Genomic DNA, 25100 nt, shown 5'->3' with positions numbered 1-25100 from the left:
ACCAGATGGTGCTGGGCACTCTCCCAGCCCGAAAACCTTCTTCTTCCCCACTGCTTAGCTGCCCCAGTGGTGCTGAAGCCAAAAGTGACAGGTCAGAATAGAAGGAAGAAGGGACACGTAAGGACTGGTCATTAATTCTTTATTTAAATATGTCAACAGTTGCCTCTAGACAATACCAACATAAGTTGCTGGCATTCAAGGAAGCATCTAATAGGCCTTCTGTGCTAACAGTAAAGACTTAATTGTACCAAAACCCTGAACACAGTTTCAAAAAGTACAATGTTTCTCCACCATTTCCACCTGTGTGTTGTTCTTTGGGAAAAACAATAAAGCCCACCTCACTTGTAGTCCCCTCTACTAAAATGGAAGGTTTTCTCCAAGTGTGACTGAAACTGGAGTTTTCATTCACCTGGTAGAATTTGAAGAGTAGCTGAAGGAATGATCACAGCAATTATTCACACTGTTTGGCAAATTGGCAAAACCTACATTTGTTACAATCAGTTGTATTTCACTGTAGTATTGCAAAGGCCTTGGTTCTAAATATAAGATAGGCAGAAATTGTTCTGTTAAGTATGTCCTAAAATTATCCAGCACAGAAATACTTTAAGGAAGTGTAAAAATGAATTCTCAATTTCTCAAAAGGCAGCTTAAAGGGGAAGGCATGCTGATGTGGACGTATTGAATAAATGCCATCTCAGTAACAATTCTACCAAATGTAGGGAAGAGCCATACACGTCCTGTCGTTGTTATAAGATTCATGGAGAAAATACTCCCACTCAGATAGAAAGTCACTGTAAACAGCTCTCTTGCTGTTAGAGTTGATGTACTTTTGACGATGCAGTGGCTCTTAGAAGGAAAAGAGCATGTTGTGCAATAATGTGACCTTACGTTGCATAGACACTTCCAGTTTTGGAATGCGAAATGTCTGAAACTGGGAGTGGGCGGACAAGAGGTGGAGCCAGTCAGGAGCCTGGGTGGCTGCGTTTCTGAGAAACTCTCTTCTCCTGGTGAGTACTGCTAATTCACCAAGTGCACGGCTAAAGCCCTGAATAGTGCTAAGTTGAACCACTAAACAGTATCAAGTTTCAAATGGACATCGAGCTATAGGGGGATATTTTGGAAGTTAATTGTATAAAACCTCATTGAAAACAAGTCTGAATTCTTTCAGACCTGAAACAGCCTCCCAAAATGCGTCAGAGACTCTTGATGCTGCAGCGAGGTCAGCTTCCCTCCCCCCTACCTGTGAGTCAGGACAATTCTATTATAGGAAGCTTTTATTGGAGGCTCTCAATAGAGAGGTAGACAACATGCAGATGGTGAGGACACAGTGGGACAGAGTTTGGATCCTGTGCCTGCATAAGTGGTCACCAACAGGTGACCAACAGGTCAGAAGAACATTTTTTCTGGAGAACAGTGGGATACTAAGGAAAGAATAGTATTTGTGCAAGAGGTAGGTTCGACTGATTTCACCTTCTGTCTAATTAAAACTTGGATGCAGAGTCCACTCAAGCTGGCATGATACTGATTTCTCAAAGGGGCAAAGGCTAAGTCTCTTGTGGGCTTAATGCCCTCAGTGCTTGTCTGCAGTTCCTTCCTTATTTACTTTTGCTGAAAATCACAGAAAAATAATTTTAGAACAGCTCAGTTGTCTGTAGAGAGAAAAAAGAAAACTAAGGAGGAAACAGAATGTATTCGACAGGTGGGAATTTCAGAGGTGTTATCTTGATTTTCAGTCAAGGCAGACACTTTTCAAAATAGAAACTTCCTGTGGGGTAGTCACCCACTTACTCTTTCCTTTCCTATAAATTCAGACCTGCTCATGGGTGGATCAACACTGCTGGGACTTAAAAATATCTGTGAGCCATGCTGTCCCATTTGTATTAGCATGCCTATAACTTTTTCCTTGTTTGTTATTGCTGTTGTTACCTGGACTGCTCTAGCAGAGTGTTAGCATAGATGAAATTCTTGAAACAAGCAGTATTTTGCCAACTTGGAGCTGTGGTTTTAGATGTGCTCTTCTTTCAGTAATGACAGATACTCTCTGCTTCCTGGACTCACTGCCACTGGAGAAATATCTTACAGCAATCTGTGATTAAAAGGATACCTCTAGAAATAATTTACTATATGAGGACTTTTATTATTTCTATGTGGGATTGCTAGCAGCAGGTAAGAGATCCTGGAAACCAGCTGTAGTTATTTAATTCATGACCTGTCAGAAAAGAAGGTTTTGGTTTCCAGTCTTGCTGAGCACCTTGAGTGAAAAGCAGAGCATGCAAAGGGCTGACCTACCTGAGCCCTCAGCAAAATGGGTAGTTCTGCATTTGAGTGATTTTCTTGAGAGCACCCCATGTGGAGTCTTCTGCTTTATTGAAGGCTTGTGTTGTACTGGTTTGATCCACTTTTCATTTCACTGGTGGAATATTTCTATTAACTTTTCCACAAGCTGATTCAAACTGCATAAAAAGGGGAAAAAAAAGAAAATTTGGATTTGAATCCATGGGTGGTGCATTTTATGAGCAACTTTATCAATGCATTGTTCCTAGAGGTGTAAATAACCTTTTCCTTAAGAAATAAAAAACAACTGGATGTACTTCTAGTGTTCTTCTGAGTGCCAAGCAATCATTAGTAAACACTCAGGCAAATGGACTCGTTACGCAGATGTGCCTGAGCCTGTTCCCATGTGGAGTTTGATTTGGAGAAAATAAGGTGCTTTTGATAGACTTGCTGAGGCAGTTACCTGCCTGAGATTACATTTGAGGTTCTCATTCAGAAAGTCTTAAGTCTAAAGATGGTTGTGTTGGAAAAAGAACTACCTAAAGCATAAAGCAAGGACGTGGTTTATCTGAGCTTTATGATGAAGAGGGGCTGGACTGGCAGACCTAAGCAGAGCACTGTGGTCTCCCGAAAGGGGTGTAGAACTGCTCCAAGCAGGGGATGCTCCTGGACATTTTGATGACACTAGCTGCCGCATTCCCCTTTAGTGTGATTCAGCAAATTATTTCCCTGTTGGATAAGATGTAAGTAAGCTTCCTTTGCCATCTGCCTGGTTGCCTGCTGTCCAAACATGCTCTGACCAGTCAGCAGGAAATGTGAGTGCCTTTGACCTCCACTGGCCCTTTTCCTGGCCTTCCTCTGCCCTTTGCTCTTTCTGGCAATGTCCTGTTGCAGTAGACTTCAGGAGAGCAGCCTAAGTGCCAGCATCTTCCAGCTGTCATGTGAAATGCAGTTTGGTTCACATCAGTTCTGTTCTTTCTCTAAGCAGTTTATACCGAATATAAAAGTTCATGTCCTGTCTTATGATTAAGTTTGACATCCTTGAACAGATCAAGGAGAAAAATGAATTGTTACCCTGAAGAAAGTTGTGAAGAAAAATACCAGAGTGATGGCTTTTTTTGCTTTTAACTTTTGCTGATCAGAAATCAGAGGCAGAATTTTAGATCAAACATCCATAGTGATTTTGCAATCAAATACTCCCAGCTTGTGAAGGTGCAAACAGCAGCTCCTCCAGCTTGCTCTAATGAACCAGCAGCTCTTCATTGATGCTAGCAAAGAAATTAGGCTCCCTCTTATGCAGTTTCATCTGAACAATTTGGTTTATTTTACTCAAGCAGACCTCACCAATCCACAATTAAAGTGGCATTTTCATCTCGCCCTTAGGGGCTAAGAAAACACTTCTGAAGGTCTTTGTTCCTCTGATGAGCTTGGGAGAGGAACAAAATCAAACAAGTTTTTTTGTGGCAGGAGTTGGGTCGTGATTGAGACAGTTGGCTACTTCATTATAGCAAACATGTAGGTGGCCTTTCTCATGTTTTGAGATCCAGGAGAGGAGTTCTGACTTGACTGACGTTTTTGAGCGGAGTCAATCCTTTGCAGAAGGAGGGTCAGGTCAGCTGTGCCATATGCAGCACGCACTGACAGTGAGCCCTTTCCTCTCGGCTGCTTTGAAGTTGCAGTCTCTATCTTTTTGGCAGGATCAGATCCAAGTGGTGAGATGGCCCTGTGTTTGGGCAACTTTAAAACGTCTGTAAATTTTTGCAGCTGTTTGATTGTGGTATTTATAGCTCATTTTTACCCATGCTTTCTTTTTATGTAACACTTACCAGCAGACTTCCTTGCTGGTACTGGTTCCACTCTGAAGGAAAGGCTGGATGTAATTTGCAGGATCGTTAGGGTGAGATGAGCTCTTGAAATCCGATTCAAGTTAATGATGAAACCTGAGTTTTATTAATAATACATTGTAATTTTTACTCCCAGCAGGGCAAATACCTCATATTTCTCATCTTTTTATCTTGAGGATCCTAGTTACTGTGGTCTTGTTCAACTTGGTGGCTATTCCACACCTTGCTTGGGTTTTACAAGAGGAAGATACCTGGTTTCCACCATCAGATTTCCACTTGAGCTTTCCCAGGTAGCGCAGTGTCTTTGCAGATGTTGGTGCATTACACAAGCTGGGGTGCAGAGGGACTGAGAGGAGGATACATGATCAACAGATGAAACAGCAGAACGTTAATAATAAAAGACACCTAATTGGACGTGCCCTTTTGCCCAGGAACAAGGACATATTTCAGTGCACAGAAGGCACCAGGCCCCGTGGCAACCTGCTCCCACCTGCTACAGGTCTTCCTGAGGACAAAATTGCATTATGAGCCGAGCCACAATTGCCTGCTGCAATTGCTAATAAGTAAAGCGTTAATCCTAACCCTTTGTAGACTTCATCTATGCTTACACCTCTGAGATGCTGGGCCAGATTGGAGAGGTGACATAAATCATGGTGTGCCTTACGTGTTGGTTGAGTGGGAGGGGAGCGCACACTGGTGAAAATGACACCGTGCAGGGGCGTGGGGGAGAAGACTGTGGCAGGAAAAGCAACCTGCAGCAGGATATAGAAAGATGTGAGATAGTGCAGACTCTCTTACTTAATGCCGTATTTCCTTACCACCTCCCATAGCTCCTGTTGCAGCCTCCCCTGCTGTCCTGTGCTGGTGCCCACTGCCTCCATTTCCCCATGGTGGAGTGGTGTGCTTTAACCAACTGTAGGCTTTCATTTTGTGGGAAATGCCGTCCCATCTGAAGTGCAGGACACCACCTGTGCCATCTGTTTGTGAAGGCGTGAGTTAGGGGACTTACTTTAGGGCGAGATGAAATGGCCTTAAGTTGCACCAGGGGAGGTTTAGTTGGGGTATTAGGAAAACTTTCTTCATAGAGAGGTTGGTCAAGCAGTGGAACAGGCTGCTCAGGGAAGAGGTGGAGTCACCATCCTGGAGGTATTTAGAGTCTTGTAGATGTGGCACTTTGGGACATGGTTTAATGGTGGACTTAACAGTTTTAAGTTAATGGTTGGGCTCAATGATATTAAAGGTCTTTTTCAATCTAAATAATTCCATGATTCTACATTTGGGACAAGAAGGTTCCAACACCCATAGTTCAAACACTGGACAAAGGAGAAAGCCTATAGCAGGAACTTACTAAAAAAGAAGACTTCATTCCCTGATTTTGTGATTTCAGTGTATTCTACAGAATTTTGGAAAATACAATGCACTGTATTTTCCAAAGTGTTACGTTTTCTAAATTTTTTCTAATACACTTTTCTGCAATTTTCCAAGTTTAATCTTCTTTGTACATGCTTTAAATGGGTGCAATCTTAAAAAGATAGGTAGTATATTACTTTTACTTAGACAGAATTTCTGCTCCAAATCTGAGAGAGGAGATAGGCTGAGGTTTGATCACTTTGCTTTTAACTTTATAACTTAAAATACTCAAAGTGGTTGAGTGTATGTGGTCCTGTCTCCTATTAACTTCATGGAAATGTATTGCCAGAATACGGTCTTCAGTATTTAAGCCTACTAATAATTATTTTTACAGCCATATTTCCTCTAATATAATAACATCTATTTTTCATTTCGGATGAAAATTAAATTGTCTGAAGAATAGTATCATCAACTGATGACTTGCATCATCATGTTTAACTATTCTAGTAAAAAAAAATCAGTGATTATTAAATTTACTGCTTAGGCAAATAATAAAAAAGACAAAACTATGATGCTGCTCAAAGAGTGCTCTTGCATCAATGGGAATCAATCACAGCATATCAAGAAAAGAACATGGTCTCTATTTTCCACGGGAACTAATGTTAAAAATTCAATCTTATTAACTCAAATTACTTTTTGTTTAATGTTAAAATCAGAGGAAAATAAAAATTCTTATGTCCAAATAATCATTTGGATTGAATCTTGCATGTGAAGTTGGCAATATGTTACAGTGGGCTTTTCTCCCTGTTGTAAGTGAGAGAAAAGGTCTGGTAAAAACCTGTGTGGTTTTGTTTAGCTCAGCAGAAGTGATGGGTGGTATTTGGAGGCACGCATGAAGGCTGCATAATAATGAACCCCTCTTGTGCATGTCAGCCAAATGATATCAAATAGAAAAAGCCAAATTGTGGGAGAGACCTTTCCTTTCACAGCTCATGCAGAGCACTAGTCAGCCCTAGGAATTTGGCATGAGTGTGGCTTCCAGTAGCGGTATTGCAGTCACAGGCTTTAAACAGTTGCAGATGTTCTGAAGGGGATTGTGGGAACCGTCCGTGCCTTCCCTTTGGGAAGCAGGGAGCGAAGTGCATGGCCCGCAGGAGCATGGAGTTTCCCTGGAAGGAGACTTGGCTGGGCAGCTCTGAACACCTCAGCTGAGTGCAGCTGTGGCTCGTCCTGTTGCAGTCAAACCCACGGGAGGCTCAGGATGAGCATCCTGTCAGGATGAGCAGTGGGATGGTCCATGTGGCAGCCCAACCAAGGCTAGCCAGCACCAACAATAGATCCAGCCCTCCTGATCTTGGCCAAGGGGCGATCCTTTGGCTGCAACCTGTAATGGCAGTAACTAATGCTTCCCTTTCTGGCAGGTCCTTCGTGCTGGGGAACAGCTGTGCACTAGCCTGAGGCAGGTGTGGCATGCAGGACTGGGCTGTGAGAGAGTCACTTTGTCCCACTGCTGCTGGCCGGGCACAGCCACGCTCAAGGGCGTGAATCCTGCCCCCTGCCTTTGCCTCCTGCTGCTTCCCAGAGTTTGCTGGTATAGCTCTGGTTTTGCCTCTGAATCTATTCCCATAGTCCAATGGGCTGTTTTATTGGGATGTCTTAATAGAAATACTCCAGCTATTTGTCATGGGATGTAGGATGCAAAAGCCACGTGGAAGATCTGCCTGGTCTTTTCACCTTTACTCTTGTTATAATGTCAGTGAAAAGGGGATGATTTCAAAATCTGATTTTTACCCCCCTTGTATTCTCAAGTTTCTCAAATTAGAAACAGGAAGCTGTTTTGCATAAAGGTAAGATTGTGTTTTTAACAAGAAAAGTTGGTGTTAGACAGACTAAATATACCTACACAGTCATACTCAGTGGGTAGTCCTGGCTATTTTTAGGCTTTATTTGTGCCTCTCTTTATTTGTTGTTTTTTTTAGTGACACCTCCACTGTACCTTCAGCTTGTGGAGAGGCACCACTTCCTGCGCTGGTATGAAGCTGGCAATTACAGCCAGCCTTGTCAGGTGTCATTTACCAGGCATTGCAGAGGGCTGGTTTCAGCAAAGGAAGAACAAAGCTTAATAAAAAGAGAGAGAGGCAGAAGCATTCTCTTAATAATTTGCCCTTTGCAACAACAGACCCTTATCAGATCCCACGCTCATCTGGCTGCTGACGCTGTACTTGCTTCATTAGTATGAGCTATTTTTACACCTTTTGTGTCTTTTGAGGAACCGAGTGGGCCTGCTGGCTTGTAGTGATTCACCATCTCCAGGCGAACAGGGTGTCCTCAAACCCTGTCGGTGGGGGAGGAAGGGAAAAGTAGGGGGAAGAGTTCAATTGAATAAGTGAGTCGATTAGGTCGATTATTTATCTTAGGTGGTCTGAGTGCTATAACACTGCACTGTCTTAAGGAGAGTAGCCCTATATGTTTTTGGCTTGCAGTGTAGCATTTCAGATTGTTAGGATTTATCCCAAGCAGCATTTAGTAAAAATTAGTTCAAGTGTAGCTTAGCAAACATGAAGCCCTGCATACTTGTGCATATACTCTATGTGATCATTTCCCTGTCTATAAAGGGAATGCTGAGGGCTAGACATGGGGATATTTGGGAGTTGAATTTGAACTTTGAAGGTCACTTCCAACTCAATACATTGGGTTGCATGTTGGTGATGCTTTCTTTTTTGTTGTTGTTGTGTATGGGTGTTGTTGGTGTATCACAAGCACCCAAGATACTTTTGGGCCAGACTGCTAGGTGATTTCACTTCCACTTCTGATAATGGAAAGAAAAACTAAACTTGGTGGAATGAGCCAGGAAGGATGCAGGAGAAGGAGAACCCTGTATGAAGTTGTCTGGAGAGTTTTTTTAAAGCTGAGCAACAGTTGTTTTCCCTTTTGATAGACCATCAGTCCTGAGAATGTCCTCTTAGAGCCTGTTGACCTCTTGCCTGGTGGCAGAAATTAGGATTCTTTACTTAGGCTTTTCATGGATAGGAGTAATTTTGGTATTCAATGGGTTCGTATTGCAGGTTTCCTAGGAGTAGTTTCAAAAGTCCATGGTATGTGGGATAAGTATATGAAACTTGAAGGTGATACGGTGATGCACCCTGGTCTGACCTTGTCTGATAAAAAGTCATCATGAAAACTGAGCAGTGTCTTTCCCGAAAAATGTTTTGAGTTTTATTATGTTGTGCTTGTTGAGCATCTGTAACTTAGATGCCAGCTTTGTGTGTGCCTTAAATAGCAACAGCTCTGGAACAACAGAGGTTTTAAATCTAGTTTCAGGCATTTTGGTAGACATTCATCTCTTCAGAAGTGTTTGCTTGGGAGAGTGATGGTTATGTTAATAAACAAACACAGTTGATTTGTGTTTTGAAAGAAACTTAAGTGCAAAGAGTGAAATTCCATGTATAACTACAAAATGCAGGAAAAGCATATGCGTATTTTGTTGAATTTTTAAGAGGTGTTCTGATGCAACTGAATGTTATACATACTGACTTTCAATGCTTCATACAGTAAAAAAAGAACAAAGGACTGTAAAATATGACCAGAATAATTTTAAAGAGGTTTTTTTTCTTTTTTTCCTCTGCTAGCCATCCTAAGGGTTGTAGAGAAAGCAGCATTCTTAAATATGCAGTCTAATTAATGTATCCTGCATTACCACTCTAGTGATCAGAATCTTTAGTCAATGCTCAGTGACTGAAATTGCTGCACATGCTGCATGCATGAAAATGCATGTATAGAGTCATTAGTCGAAATGAAACATTTTGGCTGCTGAGCAGTGTCTGTTGTGACATCTATGCAATATGTAGAATTTGAGGCTTAATAGCTGATCTCAGCTGAACTCTTACAAAGTATTCAGGATGGATTGAAGTAAAACTGCTGTGAAGACCTATTCTACTTTGGGGCAAAAAATGAAAAAAAGATATTAAGAACATACTGCTGTTGTTTAGCATGTGTCTGTTTTTGTTTTGACATGTGATGACCACTGAGCTTAGTAAACAATGACAGGTTTTAAAATAAACTTGTATAATAGGTGGTGTGAGTGAAAAACAAATGCAAGCTCAGGTACTATAAATGTCTCCGTATGTAATTCTTCCCAGGGCGAGGGTTTCAGGCAGAGGCAGTGCATTTGCTCATTCAAAAAGGTGTTTGAAAGTTACTGCTATTTTCATGCAAAATGGAGATGGCTTCTTCTGACATGGTGTGAAAGGAGGCATGGCTGTTCAAAAAATCTGCCGTGGTTGCATAATTAGGATTGTGTAACTTTTTAACTTAAAAAACCTCACTTCCCAGAAAATTCAGTTATATTTTCCCTTTGAGTTGAAAATGCTAGGCAAAGGCCTGATATTTGCCTAGTGTTTCCTTTTGGCATGAGAAGAACAGTTACTTTGTACCTAAAAATGTTGCAATATTTACTCAAAATTTTATTTATTTTTTTTTCCTGGGAAAACTTGGGGCAAAGCTGTATGATATCTTCTTAACAGGGATTTAAGATACAGCTGTGTTCTCCCCAGTGGCTGCCTGTTTGCAGCCCTTGTGTGAAAGTGATGAGGCATTTCAGCCTTTGCCTGTCTTTCAGTTAGGAAAATTCTTGTATCTGACAACTTTAACAATATGAACTCACCAGTGAAAAATATTCTTACCCTTCCTAATGTAGGTGATGTTTTATAAGTCTGTAAATGACTACAAACCACATCCACATGGGAATCTTGGTCTTTGCATACACTTTAACATTCCCAAGTGCTGCTAAATTCATCGTTTACTTAATCTGTCCTTTATTAGGTGTGAAATTTCCCTTTGTGTTGAATTGAGAAAAAAATTCTTTAGTCTCAGTGTTTTTCACCAGTTCTTCCAAATGCAAAACTTTCATTGCAATTCCAGTGGCATCACATAGCATCATTGGTTAGTGACTTTGCTTTTCAGAGGTTTTTAGACCTTTTTGGGCAGAACCAAAGCTCTCTTTATTTTCTACATGGCGAAAAGTAATTCTACAAATGGTGATTGCAAGCTATTTGACACTTCTGTGGTTTGGCACAGTATCCTTACGTTTAACTGCTGTGGCTCAGAAGAAAGTGAGATAAAGTTGAGTTTCTGCTGACAGAGAGTAGTCCAAGAATTAAGAGCTCGTTTGTATGTCAGCACTGTTTTGGATACTCCTGGACATCGTTAATGTGTATTTAGTAAATACTCTTGCTTACTACTTAATTCACCCTTGAGAGACACTCATTCTTCTGCAGATAGCACCAATGGGATTAAGCATCATATAAACCTTGTTACAGCCATCAAAATGGTGTTTAAAGAGGACCTTGGTGGGCATTGGTTTCTGACTGTTCTCTGCATGGGAGCTGTCCTTACTCTTACAAGGTACTGTGTACTACAGTTCAAAAGAAGATGGGGAATGGGGGTAGGGACATAGGCAGGGCAAAACAATAGCGGTATTTTTGTTGCCTTCTGAAATTTTAATAATCCTGGAAGTACTGCCGGTCAGATCTGCCATTGCTTGGCCATTAAGTTTTAAGGTCCTCATGGGAAATGATGGGTATTTTGTTAAACTGTTTTCTTTTTTTAACTCCTTCCCCAAGGAAATAAGTACCAGTGTGAAATGAGTAGCAGTTTATATGGTTCCCTTGTTTAGTTTCATCTCTGAATAATCCAAATCTTTTGCTTTTGTATAGAGAATTCAGATTCAGGATGTCCATGTCAGAAGGCAGTCAGGCAGAACAGGTAGCTTTTGTGTTATCTGACATGCTCTGTCAGACTCTTGAAGTTCACAGCAAGATTAGGCAACCAGAAACAAAATACTTACCTGATCCATTAAAAGCAGTGGGATCAGAGGGGTCAATTAACTGCTAATTGGTTGACAAGACTGTTTGACTTGGCATCTCTTTGATAGCAGGGTTTTGTTCAATTCAAGAAGAGTTGTGATTTCTTTTCAAATTCCTGCCTATAAAGGAAGCGTTTAAGATTAATTTGGCTCCTGCATAGTTTTTGCTCTTTCTTTTAATACTCATCCTGTGGAAATAAGTGTTCAACTGGTCTTTGGCAATGTTAAAGCTTTTTTTATACATTTTTTTCCATCTGGTAGTAATGTGTACATTGTGTATGATGCTGAAACAGGAAATAGTGCTATACTCTTAAGTGAGCAATCCTTGTCATTATAGTTAAAAGGTCAGTGTTAGAACACTTCTGCTCTATACTTCTTCAGGCTTCTCTAGGCTTCTTAAAATACACTCAGTTTGAAGTTAAGGTTTTTGTTTGGTGCTGTTTTTCTACAGAGAGCAGCAATTGAAAATTATATTTGAGATACTTAACATACCAAAACCTGAGTATTTTGCTGCAGCTGTACTGGAAGCATTTATGATACAAACTAGCATCTCTTAATGAAAATCACCCATGTTTTCTTACTACTGTATAATTGAACATTTCTTGCAATATATGTTACAATTTTCTGTGTAGACATCTTAGAAGTGTTGGATTAGTTTATTTTCACCTTGTGGCAAATAACTTCAGGTATTTCCTTGGTAGGATGTAAAAGCCTAAACCTAAGTGGTCTGATTCTGTTTGTTTTTATGAGGAATAAATCTGGAATTATGTCCTCAGATTTGCAACTCATTGCTTCAGATTAATACCAGGTTAATGTAGAGCAGAATTTGGCTCTCCTTGTGGTTGGAATAATTTGTCTCCTTTTAGTCTCTCTGAGTCAAGTCTCATAATGAGAGGCTGTTGTTTCATACCTGATTTTTCAGTTAGTGTGTGCTTGACCTCTGACTCAGTAGGGTCGCATTCAGAGTCTAGCTCTTCTTCACAGCAAGTACACATAGACATTCATATGAAATGTCTGAAGAGGTCTAAGATCCTACAGTTCAGGTGTTAGGGTACTACAGATTTGATTATTTAATTGTTTTCTTAGATGGTTTCAGTGTGCTTTTAAGCAGACAGATTCCAGTTATTTTCTTCAACATACTGTCATAATGGTCTCAGGTCGTGTTTCGAATTATATGGAATAATTAAGGTGAATTTGGTAAAAGTGTAAAATTAATTAAATAATACTACTACAGTTATCTCTAATGTGTTAGATGCCAGTTCTCAATGGCTGAGATTTTCAAAGTATAAGCCAAATATAGTTCAAGCACTGAAATAATAATTGCACAAATTGAAATGCCAGGTTTTATACCACTTCTTGTTTTACATGCACAGAGTCTGTCCCTTGAAACCAGCAACTACCAGGGACACAAATGTTCCCTCATGAGAGTAAACGCCTGAAGCTGTTGTTTGGTCACACTGAAGTTGCAGTCTGCCCTTGATGTATCAATAACTGGATCCTCTCAGTCCCCTCAGTTCCTGGCTTCTTGGGGAATCCTTGTGAGCACAATACAGCAATGGAGAACAGATCCTACCCTTTAGCTTGTCCTCAAGTAAACTCAGTACAGTTTGTTAAGTCTTCGTGTACTGCGTGTACTCGCTGAGCTGTGTTTGGGTTTGTATTGGATGGTACTTTAAAATGACATTTTAAAAAGTATATATTGTAATAATTAGTTCAGCTGCCCAAATTTAAAAAAAAAAAAAAAAAAAAAAAAAAAAAAAAGGCAAAAAAGCAACCCCAAACAAAACCCAAACACCAAATTAACCACCCCAAAAGACCCCCAAACTCAACCAAACCCATATGTATTATTCTAAATATTTCAGGGGTTTTCCAAAACTGTGGTTCTCTGTCTGGTTTTGGAGAGTGGCAATATATTCAATAAAGTACTGAAATCCAGAAGGCAGACTGAATATCTGGGGTGGAATTGAATTAAGGAATTAGAGTAGTGTCTTCAAATCTGAAGAGGTAACAACAGCAGTTACAACACAGGAAGTGGTAGATTAAAATAAATACATCTAACCTGTTTTAAAAGAGCTGCCTTCTTTGATTCGTATGTGCAAAATATGTCTTACAGCTCCTGCCAAACTGCAGCGAAAGCACAGACAGGCTCCCATTTCCCAGTAATTCAGACTTTGCCAAGTGTTAGTTGGTCACCTTTTTTCTCATTTGTGTAAAATGCCGAAACTATACACCCCAAGGACTGCCTTCTTTTTGTTATGCTGCTACATAACATCCTCAGCCCATGAACGAATATATAATCTTGGAAAGAAGGATGAACAAATGCTTACCTACCTTCATGCCAGTTAAATCGGAGGTGCACGCGGATGCTCTGGTTGAGAACTCTTCTTCAGACTTAGCCCACCTGTGACTCTGCTTATGCAGGAGAAACTATAAGTCCATGTTTTACTAGCGATCCCAGTCTTTTTACATTTTTCACTGGGATATCAACACCAAGCACTTCTTTGGGGAATCTCATTAGTAGGACAGAGGGAAACATGTAGGACAGTGGGCTGAAAGTATTTCTTCCTGAAAGGCCAAGGCAATTTTCTTATCAGTTGCAAGTGGGGAGGAGTTCAGAGGTGGCTTCTCTTGTAAAGCTTTGTCCTGGTTTGGGACAAATTTGGGAGAAAACCCCTGTATAGGATCCCTCTAAGGAAGCAAACCCACGTGGCCCCTCCTTCCAACCGGTTTAGAAAAAAAACCAAAACCCTCTTTGGAGAAAAGTGGAAAAAACTATTTTACTAAACAAATGAAGTGCATACAAGTATAAAGAATGAATAGTATGAAACAATAAAACTTCTCCTTCTGAAGTGAGATGGCAAATTGAGAGAGTTCTTGCCGTGGGTGGAGCTCGGCTCTCTCTCAGTGCCTCTCCTCAGTCCCAGTCCCTCCGGCGCTGCTGGAAAATGCTGAGGTCCAGGCCCTGGTGGGCCGCAGGTGCAGCCCCCAGTGCTCCCCTGGGTTTTCAGTCCAGAGCAGGTTTAAACAGTTCCAAGAAAAAGGAAAAAAAAACAGTCTAGGGAAATTCTCTGCCCTAGCTAGCTGAAACTAACTAAAAGCAAAGAAAAAAAATCTCTGTCCTGCAGTCTCTCCAAGCCTCCGCCGAACACGCTGTCCGCAGCAGAATGTGGAGGAGTCGGGCAGTTTTCTCAAAACAAACTCCGCGCTTCTCCTTGCTCTTAGAACTAGTCTTAAAGGCACAGGACTCAATATACAGCACAAACAGAACAGATGATTGGGAATACAGGCATCATAAAGTTACCCTAGGACAGGCTTCTGGGCTTATCCCAGATATAAACTAGACTTGCCTAATAAGGGTCTTGGCAGAAGTCTCTGCATGAAAGTCAGGATTTCATAGGAGCCACTGCAGTTTGTCTGTGCAAATGCTTGCCCTATAGAATGCAAATTCTTCAGGGGCCAGTTACTGTGGTTTTGGGTTGGCATTGTGCTGGCAGAGCTGGGCAGAAAAGATTTAAAACAAGGCTGGATCTGACCCTTAGTCGTTACGCTAGGGTCAATATTTATTCTGTATGGTGCACTCAGGATTTAGCTTGGAAGACATAAGCTTCCAATTTGTTCACTTGCAAGAACTGTAATATGAGCTACAAATTGAGAAGCAGTAAAAGTAATATTTTGCCAAATTTTATTTTAAAGCTATGTTGAGTGTAACCATTTTAATGGTCTGAAAAAAAAAAAGAGAAAAAAACAAAAAAAAGGAATACTCTTGGAGCTCTGCTGTCAATCAGATGCCGCTGCATACAGCTCACAAAGGCATTCTCGTTAAAAAAATAGCAATAGGATAATGTTCCTTTCTCAAAAGTTTTGAAAAATCTTGATTTAGTAGGTGCATCTGACATAAATGCAGCTCCTGGTTTCCAAGTAATCTCATATTCAAAGTTTTCATAGAAGTAAAATGTCTTGTTTTGAAGCAGGCAGATAGCACAGCTAATGTGACTAGAGGAGGTGGCTCTTGGGCTGCATTCCTGCCAGGAAACCTGGCTTGGCTCCCAGCCAGGAAGGACTTTGCAGCTCCTGTCAAACAATGTGCTCCGTGCAACTCCCATACGGCTTCTGATCCGTGTAGGTGGGCTACTCTTACTTCAGCAGAGCTGAGCCGTGCCAAAGGTATTGAAAAAATTGTGCACTTTTATCATCCTTAGTTCCTTGGTTTTAAATAGGTAGTACTTGAAATATAATGAGTTTTTGCCTACCAAATAGTATGCATTTGATGAAAAGCAGTATTTAAAAGTATATTTACCATTTTTTCTAAAGGAGAAACATTAATCACGTGAAAAAATGGAAGTCTTTTGTTGGTTTAAGCTAGGCTGTGGATGTAGCCAGATGAGATAGTCTTGACCGGATAAAGCAGACAGAATGCCAGCTAGCTTTGCAGTATCTTACATTTATCCAGTTAGGCCAGTCTCCCATGAGGGAGGGGAAAAAGAACAAGAGAAATAATAATGAAGCCATCTTTGACACAGGATGGGTAGCAGCTCAAACTGAACCAGAAATTATGTTCATTCTGGAAAGGGATTTATTTTCCCCAGGAGAGTGGCTCTTGCCATACTTAAGCCATCAATAATCCCTGTATTAGTCTATACCTGTTTCATAGTGTAGGTTGAAAAATTGTGTAGAATGTTCTGAAATCACAGGACTGAAGAATGGCTTTAACTCTGTAACAGAGCTCTCAGTCCAGAACAGAAAAGTTTTGAATGTGTATTAGCATCACCTTCTGCGGAAGTTAAAACCATTGCTGTCACATTGCTGTGACTCTCAGATTTCTTCTATAAAGGGGCTCTCAGTAAAAGGAGTATGGAAAAGAAAGGATACTCCCATTTTAGAGAAATTTCTCCTTTGCCATTTGCAAAATTGCCTAATAAGGAGGAGAGTATTTTTCTTTGAAGATGGAAAATAACTTTATGTTCTCTCAGGGAGGAACCTTCACTGTTGTCCCTGTTTCTGCTTTTTCAAGCCATACATTTTCCTTTACATCTGTGCTCGTATATTGGCATCATTAGCAACCTGGCAATTATATAGCTCAGCTACTGGAACTGGTTGGCCACTTACCTGCCGTTTCCTCATGAGCCCCTGTTGAGATGCTCAGCAGGAGCCACTTCTGATATAATGTAACTCGTGCACAAGAATTTCTTTTTCCATTTGGACTGACAGTTTTTATTTGAGGAAGTGGATCAGGAAATTAAAAAAAAAAAAATGTATATACTTGGATTGCATTTTTCTTTTTTATTTTAGTGACTCAGACAAGAGAGTTGTTTAAAAAAACCCACTGGCATATCAAAGCTAAATGACATTATGGCCCAAAATATTCTGGCTTGCATTTGATAACTTGCTGTTATTTTGTACTACAGGTTATTTCTCTATAGTTAAAATAAATAAATAAATAGAAAATGACAAAACCAACATTTCATCAGTTGGCCAGCCATTGCTGGCCTAACTACTGATGCATTATTTGTACTTGCAGTAATTAATGCATAAGAGGTGGCATGGTACTATTTCTATTTGTGTCAAGTTATCAGGCTTTGCTACATCCATTTATTCTTGGAAAGTGTTATTAATTATGAAGAATTAAAAAGTATTTTTCAATTTTTGTTGATTTTTTTCCTTTGTAGAGGTTAGTTTTTTATCATTTTTTTGGTGTTATTCAATGAAGAAAACATGAGTGCTCTAACTTCTTTCTGATAGCTGCTAATTGAGGATCATTTCAATAGTCTATATCTCCTATTCTGAAGCTTATGTTCCAGCTGTTTATAAAGGTCTTTCTTTAGAGATGCTCTGACTTTTGGCATAAATAAAAGCCATAAAGAAATGCTGTCATTGTTGCTTTTGTTATCACAATTGAGCAAACATCCTTTTCAATGAAACAAAAGCGAAAATCTGTCTTTTGAGGAAAGATTTGTTGAAAACTGAAAGGGAGAGTCCTCCTTTGATGGGAGAAATGGTCGTAAGGCAATGACTTGATGTTCAGGCTCCCTCTTTGAGCTGATATTTTCAACAATACAGAGTAGCCTGCAGTGTGGTGACAGTCAGAGAGGTGGCAAATCATGGCAGTCACAGAAGTCTTTTAGCCATGTATTCTATAATTTTGTTCTCTAAGTTTTGTCTTTGAGAAGGCAGCCATATATTCAATAGTAGTATCACACAGGTGTTAAATAATTTGGACACTTACTCCTGTTTTGACTGCATTTTCTTGTCTCTGAATGGTGACACCCTGACCAGGAGTTTGTGCTGGTCCCTGCAATATTTAATGAGAGGCCTGGAGTCTAAAAGTATTAGCTGGAGAGAGGCATTGAAAGGGGATTTGCCAAGGGGATTCAGGGATAATACGGGCTTAACAAAGGCATAGGAATGAAGAGGTACATTGGCAGCTCTCTTTTCACTGGTACAGGAAGGTGGGACTTTATTAGTTTAGACTTGCTGTTATTTGTCTACACATTAGATGTCCTTTAAAGCTATTCATGCTTATAGTCCTCAGATGAAATTTCTCAGACCCTTAAGATAACATAAAATTTTCCAGTGGATGAGTAAATGAAATTTTCAGACCTCTACTGTAAAGAAGATTTTCATCATCATCTATACCTATTGTCAAAAAATTCTTTTTTTTTTTTTTTTCCCCACAGGAAACTTGAAGATAGTCATGCCTATTAGATGTTTTGAAGATGCAGGTAATTATTTTATACTAAAAAAAAAATCAGAAGTGCCTATTACCGGTGTGTTTTCCTGCACTTTGCTATTGTTTCTTTAAGCCAAATTAATTTTCTCCACTGTAGGAATGAAAAGTATTCCAGTATCTCTAATACTGATTTTTTTACCCTTTTCCTTACTGTTGTTAAATCATGGCTGTCTTTATAATTCTTACTGTTTTATCCAGAAAATGTCCTGTGTTTGGATAGCATGAAAACAGAAAGCGAACATTCTACTTCAAATTCAAATGCTGTACTTTTCTGTGAAATTCTTACCTCTAAGCTTCTGGTCTTTTTATTAGAACTCTGGAAACCTATTGCATTTAAGCATTAAAAATGCATGTATACCTGGATGGAATTGTTTCAACAGTGAAATCTAAAATGCTGAAGTCACATAAGCGCAGTCTCTAATACATCCTTTACATCTAGTGAGGCATTCTCACTAGAATTTAACATAATTTGATGATGGAGTTGGGGAAAGGTACCAGTAGTGCTATGTTTGAAATGCCGCTTTGGTGTCTCTTTTTAGACTGCTTAAAAGTAGTTTAGAATGTTGAACAATGCCTCTTTATGAAACCAGTTAGATTATCTAAGGTAAGAAGTACCTCACATTAGCAATTTTTTAGCAATATTTGGTATATACTCCAAGTTGACTAGTTGACTGTTAAGAAACAAGCATCTCCATAGTGGAGGGCCATGTGCATAGACAGCCTCTCTATCAGAAGCACCTGTCATGATATGGAAAGATTTCCTCTCTGATCAACATGCTTTGAATTGAGAGGAAGGCCAGGTGACTGAAGTGCATGTGTGAGCTGTAGGTGAGTAATACTGGGAAAGGTAATTCCCACTCACAGTGTTAGACTTCTAAATTCAGCAGTGACTTGCTGAAAGAGCTTTGAAAATATGTGGTGGACTTTTTGAGATCAAGCCTTTAAACTGTCCCCTGAATGCCTTCCAAAATTACTGTTTAGTTTGGAATGTGTGGGTCTTTTTTTTCTACTCCTAGAGCTGCTATGGAGTAGTGATTATGCTTGTGTGCTTGTCTCTGGAGCCAGTCTTTACTGTGTCTGCTTACAAAAGGGAGTTTTATGAAATGTAGTTACCTTTGCTGAAGTCCCTCAGTAATTTCCATGTAAGGCTAAAGAGAAGTGCAACTGACTTCACCGATGTTGTTTGGTATGGCTGTACTAACTGGTGTGTGTGGGTTTGGTTTTTTTTTATTTTATATTTCTGTACAGATAGCTGTGTCACCATGGAAGAGATGAAGAGAACTTTGCTCTAGGAGATCACAAGTATCTCTGGATCATTCTGCATCTCAGTATTTATTAACAATGGAACATGTCCAAATGCTATAAGAAATCTTTGCAAATGTATAATAAACTGATTAGGAAAGTTCATGCCATGAACAGAACTGTGTAATACTCTCATTAGTGCACAGACACAAATCTAATGCCTATAGACTACTGCGTGGAAAGTTCCAAAGAGAAAGAAAAGTCTGTGAACTTGCAACAGCCCTGGAAAAATGGGAGCAACAAAACTTTAAAAAGCACAGCTTTGGGCACACTCCATGTGTCTGCACAGCTTTCAAGTGAACTAGCACTTAAGACCTTGTGTAACAAAATGGACTCTGGGGACACAGCTATAGGACAAAAAGCTACCTCAAGGTCTGGAGAAACTGCTAAAGTACCAAGTAGATGGAGGCAAGAACATTCAGCTGTTATTAAGATGAGCACTTTCAGCAGTCAAGAAGTACAGCGGCAACCACAAATAGATCACGAGCAAGTAGGAAACACCGCATCAGCACAACTTTTTAGTTCTGGGAAACTGGTATCATCAAATGAAGCTGCACAGCAAGTCACTGAGAAGCAATATCCACAGCATCGTCCAAGCCCTTACTCATGTCAACATTCACTTTCCTTTCCACAGCATTCATTGCCACAAGGTTTCTTGCACAACATAAAGCCACATCAGAGCTTGGAAAGCCCTCCATGGCAGTTTCCTAGCCACTTGCAATCAGTTGCCTCAGAGGACTTGTTTCCTTTTCATATGCATAGCCATAGTGGAGGTTTCTCCAGGAAGAAGATTTCAAGTTTGAACCCTGCATACAGCCAATATTCACAGAAATCTTTAGAACAATCAGAAGATGCTCACAAAAAAGAGCACAAACCCAAAAAGCCTGGCAAGTACATTTGTCCTTACTGTAATCGGGCCTGTGCCAAACCTAGTGTACTTAAAAAGCATATTAGATCTCATACTGGTGAGCGACCATACCCTTGTGTCCCTTGTGGTTTCTCCTTCAAGACAAAAAGCAACCTTTATAAACACAGGAAGTCACATGCCCATGCAATTAAGGCGGGGTTGGTACCTTTCACAGAGTCAGCAGTCTCTAAATTGGACCTCGATGCCAGTTACATCGATGTGGAAGCTGAAATACATTCAGATGGAGAGCAGAGCACAGACACTGATGAGGAGACCTCACTCCTAGTGGAAGGGTCTGACAAACTGAGTCCCATCTCGCAGCTCCCACTGGACATTGCTAGCAGGAGTGGTTTTCACTCCTCCATGGAGGAGTCCTTGGTGGGGCCGATGAAAGTCCCCATTTTGATTATCCCTAAAAGTGGGATTCAGTTATCCAGTGAGAGTTCACCATATATTAGCTCTGATATGTTGCAAACCCCATCCTTAAGTACCAAGTCTGATGACTCTCATACAGTTAAACAGCGACTTGCACTAAGACTGTCAGAGAAAAAAGGACAAGATTCTGAGCAGTCATTAAACCTCCTGAGCCCACACAGTAAGGGAAGCACTGACTCTGGCTATTTTTCCCGCTCAGAAAGCGCTGAGCAGCAAATTAGCCCACCAAATACTAATGCAAAGTCTTACGAAGAAATAATTTTTGGGAAGTTCTATAGGATTAATCAAAGAACAGCACTAACTGTAGCCACAACAAATCAGGAACACAGTTTAATGGGTAGAAAGGGCAAAACAGACCCATCACCTCTTTTAAATAACAGATTAGATATCAAGATGCTTGAGGAACATATTTCTCACCTGACTCCAAATAAAGAGGAGCTCATTGACTCCAGTAATTTGAGCACTATTAAGTCTACACAAGTTTATGCAGGCAGCAATACAGAATGTAGACAATCCCAGACCACATCATCCATCAAAAGTGAAACCAACTTGTACCAAGTCAGTCAACAGGGTGATGTGCCTGTTCTTCTAGAGCCCCCAGTAGATTCTTCTCCTCTTATTAGAAGTAACTCCATGCCAACCTCTTCTGCAAACAGCCTAAGTATTCCCCTGTCTCTGAGAGGAAGCCATTCATTTGATGAGAAGATGGCTGGCTCTGATGATGTATTTTATCCCGGGACAGTGGGAATATCCCACCAAAGAATGCTGAGAAGGCAGGCTGCCTTTGAACTGCCATCTGTACAGGAAGGGCACTCAGATTCAGACTATCATGGAAGACCAGGGAAAAATATTATTATTGCTTCCAGCAGACAGACAGCAGGTGACAAAGGACCATCCTTAAAAGAGAAGAAAGGAGACAAGACCTTTTATGACTATGATGCCAGTGGAAAGCACTACAGAAAGTGGGAAGAATTTGAAGCTCAGAAGCAGAACTACAGGGACTCACCATCCTTAGGTGCGAACAAAGGGGGAGAGTTTTTTATTGATGCACTTGGACAATCTCAGTCAGTGCCATCCATGCTTGGAACAACTTTGGAAAACAGAAAGCGCAGGAAAGAGGAGAGTGTTGGGGATGAAGAAGACAGTCCTATGATTTGCAGCAGTACAACTGGCACCCCTGGGGGAATTCAGCCTTTGGACTTAGATCCCAAATCCCAAATTCAGGAAGTGCCAAGAAGTGGATTTGCCCTTCAAGGCCTGGAAAACGCTCCGCATTGCCATGCGGAGCGGTTTGAAATGTGCAGGCCTTACTTGCAGTCTGGAAGTCCAGCAGCTTCTTTGGAAGACTCATCCCTTACTGCAGAGCAAGAAAAGACTGCAGAATCACTGGTTAGAAAGCCCCCTGGAAATGTCATCTCTGTCATTCAGCACACAAATTCATTGAGTAGGCCAAACTCATTTGAAAGGTCTGAATCTACAGAACATATTGCATGCCAGCAGGAAAAGATGTATTCACCATCTGAAACATGTGAGAGTGAGATTTGTGAGTCCCCGATGAGCCCAGACCGAGCTCCACAAATGGAAAATGTTGACACTGGCAAGTCATCCCCATCCCAGCAGCCTCAGCCGTGTCATATGCAGCCCAGGTTGGTTCGCCAGCACAACATACAGGTACCTGAAATTCGTGTCACGGAGGAGCCAGATAAGCCCGAAAAAGATAAAGAAGTGCAGAGTAAAGAGCAGGAGAGACCCACTGAAGAATTCCAGTGGCCCCAGAGAAGTGAAACCCTTTCTCAACTTCCAGCTGAAAAGCTACCACCCAAAAAGAAGCGTTTAAGACTGGCTGACATGGAGCACTCCTCTGGGGAATCCAGCTTTGAGTCTACAGGTACAAGTCTCTCTCGCAGCCCTAGCCAAGAAAGTAATTTGTCCCACAGTTCAAGTTTTTCAATGTCCTTTGAAAGAGAAGAGAATATGAAGTTCATCACACCTCCCAAACAAGATGAATTTGGAAAACAGTCTGAGTTTTTAACAGTTCCAGCAGGTGCTTACTCACTTTCCGTCCCTGGGCATCACCATCAGAGGGAAATGAGACGCTGCTCATCTGAACAGATGCCCTGTCCTCATGCTGCTGAAATTCCAGAGATCCGAAGTAAATCCTTTGATTATGGGAACCTGTCTCACGCCTCTTCAGCTGGAACACCCACTGTGGCACTGTCTCCATCCCGAGAAAGGAAGAAATGCTTCTTGGTTCGCCAAGCTTCCTTCAGTGGTTTTCCAGAGATTTCTCAGACTGATCAGAGCACAGAACAAAGTATAAAGCAGGAGCAGATGGAACATTCGCAGGTTGGTCTTCGCTCTTCCCAGCTTGTCTGGCATCACTCCCCTTCCTCTGTACTTCAGCCCATTCAGGTAGAAGACTCTGGAAAACAGGCTATTGGCTCTTGTGCTCAGCTTAGTAATAGCTCATCCCACCTTGCCCAGCAACAGGCTCTTGTTGCAGACAGCCCAGAAATGTTAAGGACTCCCTTAATCCAACAAGCACCTTATGTTCCTAGCAAACATCCATCAGAGCAGCAGCAGCTATTTGCACATCAGGAAAAAGTCCCATTTCCCCCTATTCACAGCACCTTGTTTCAGTTCCCCTATCCAGCTGTCTGCATGGTTCACTTACCACCGTCTCAGCAGCCTATCTTGTGGCAGTCCTGCACAGAGCCCCTGCACTTCCAGCATCAATTTGTACAACAGCTGCAGAAATCTTATGTCAAACAGGCTTTCCAAATAGACGTACCTCCAAGTTACCACCTGGAACATGCACCTGAGCTTATTGGAAAGAAAGCAGCTGATTATGTGCATGCTAAAGAGCAAGCATACCAGCATTACTCAGGAACATCTGGGCCGTATTCAAAAAATATTCTTGCTAAGTACCAGTCAGACCATAGCATTAAACCAACAGATACCTCCTCTGATCAGCATTTTCCGACAGATTTTGACTCCCCAAGTGATGGATCTGTACAGTCTTTGCCAGGAACAGTTGTTCCTGTCAGGATTCAGACCCATGTGCCATCTTATGGTAGTGTCATGTACACAAGCATTTCCCAGATTCTTGGACAGAGCAACAGTCCTGCAATCGTAATTTGTAAAGTTGATGAGACAGTTTCTCAAAGAACATTGGCAACGAATGCAACCATGCACGGAATTGGATTTAACATAGCTCAGATGTTGGGTCATCATGGAGGACTAGAAAAATATCCTTTGTGGAAAGTGCCGCAGACACTTCCACTTGGACTAGAGCCACCAATTCCCTTGTGTTTGCCTTCCACTTCTGACATGGCTTCTACCTTGGGAGGAAGCAAACGAATGCTTTCCCCTGCCAGCAGCTTGGAGCTCTTCATGGAAACCAAGCAGCAGAAACGAGTCAAAGAAGAAAAAATGTATGGGCAGATAGTTGAGGAACTAAGTGCAGTTGAGTTGACTAACTCAGATATAAAGAAAGATTTTCCAAGAATGCAGAAGCCTCAACTAGTAAGGCAGAGCTGTGCTACTGAACCAAAAGAAAGTCTGCCATCCATGTCATCCTCTTCATCGCTGTCATCATCAGCGTCTCAAGATTTCCCACCTGTCAGTATGGCAGCGGCTGATGCATTCCCACTGAGCAGAGAGAAACTTTCCAGTTTTGATTCCACATCACCGGGACAGAAGTCCAGTGGCCCATCTGAAGGAAGAGACTCACCAGAAGAGTTGGATGTGGATGAAACAGCCTCAGACATGAGCATGAGTCCACAGAGGTCCTCATTGCCACCAGGAGAAATTCAGGCAGAAGACCAACTGAAACATCAAAAATTACCTCTTGGGATGTTAGTCCAGATGTCATCTAACACTGTTGGGAAAGTCACAACCTCAACCATTCTCCTGACAGACGTAGCAGATTTTCAACAGATCCTTCAGTTCCCAAGTCTGCGTACTACGACTACTGTGAGCTGGTGTTTCTTAAACTATACGAAACCCAATTACACTCAGCAACCAACCCTCAAAGCTTCTGTTTATGCTTCATGGTGTATAAGTTCCTGTAACCCAAACCCATCTGGGCTAAGTACAAAGACCACTTTAGCACTTTTAAGGTCCAAGCAAAAAAACACCACAGAAATCTACACCCTGGCTGCTATGCACAGACCTGGAGCTGGTAAACTGACATCATCAAGTGCATGGAAGCAGTTTGCTCAGGTAACTAAGAAATTGTAATAAAATTAAATTCATATATGTTTATATGAGAAATTTCTTGTAGACTATAAAATGCGATTTTTTTTTCGAGTTTCCCCATTGGGAAAGCAGCCATGTCATCTTCCCAAGACAGCTTTTGAGCCTCAGTTTATCCTTCTGCAAGCTCTGCTACTTCTG

The 25100-nt window shown here is 41.1% G+C and overlaps 1 protein-coding gene across 8 annotated transcripts in view; it reads left to right on the top strand.

Annotated features, from left to right (window-relative positions):
• HIVEP2 (HIVEP zinc finger 2) overlaps positions 1-25100 on the top strand; it is a 135654-nt gene that overhangs the window by 92841 nt on the left and 17713 nt on the right. For all 8 annotated transcript variants that reach the window (XM_040057506.2, XM_040057514.2, XM_040057511.2 and 5 more), the window contains 2 exons: positions 18006-18050; positions 19307-24926. In XM_040057506.2, the coding sequence (XP_039913440.1) occupies positions 19518-24926 (5409 nt within the window). In that variant the 5' untranslated portion in view covers positions 18006-18050; positions 19307-19517. The remainder of the gene's footprint in view (positions 1-18005; positions 18051-19306; positions 24927-25100) is intronic.

Source organism: Hirundo rustica, chromosome 3 (assembly GCF_015227805.2).
Source record: "Hirundo rustica isolate bHirRus1 chromosome 3, bHirRus1.pri.v3, whole genome shotgun sequence".
NCBI lineage: Eukaryota > Metazoa > Chordata > Aves > Passeriformes > Hirundinidae > Hirundo > Hirundo rustica.
The sequence above is the reverse complement of the archived record's forward strand: the minus strand, read 5'-3'. Positions and strand labels throughout refer to the sequence as shown.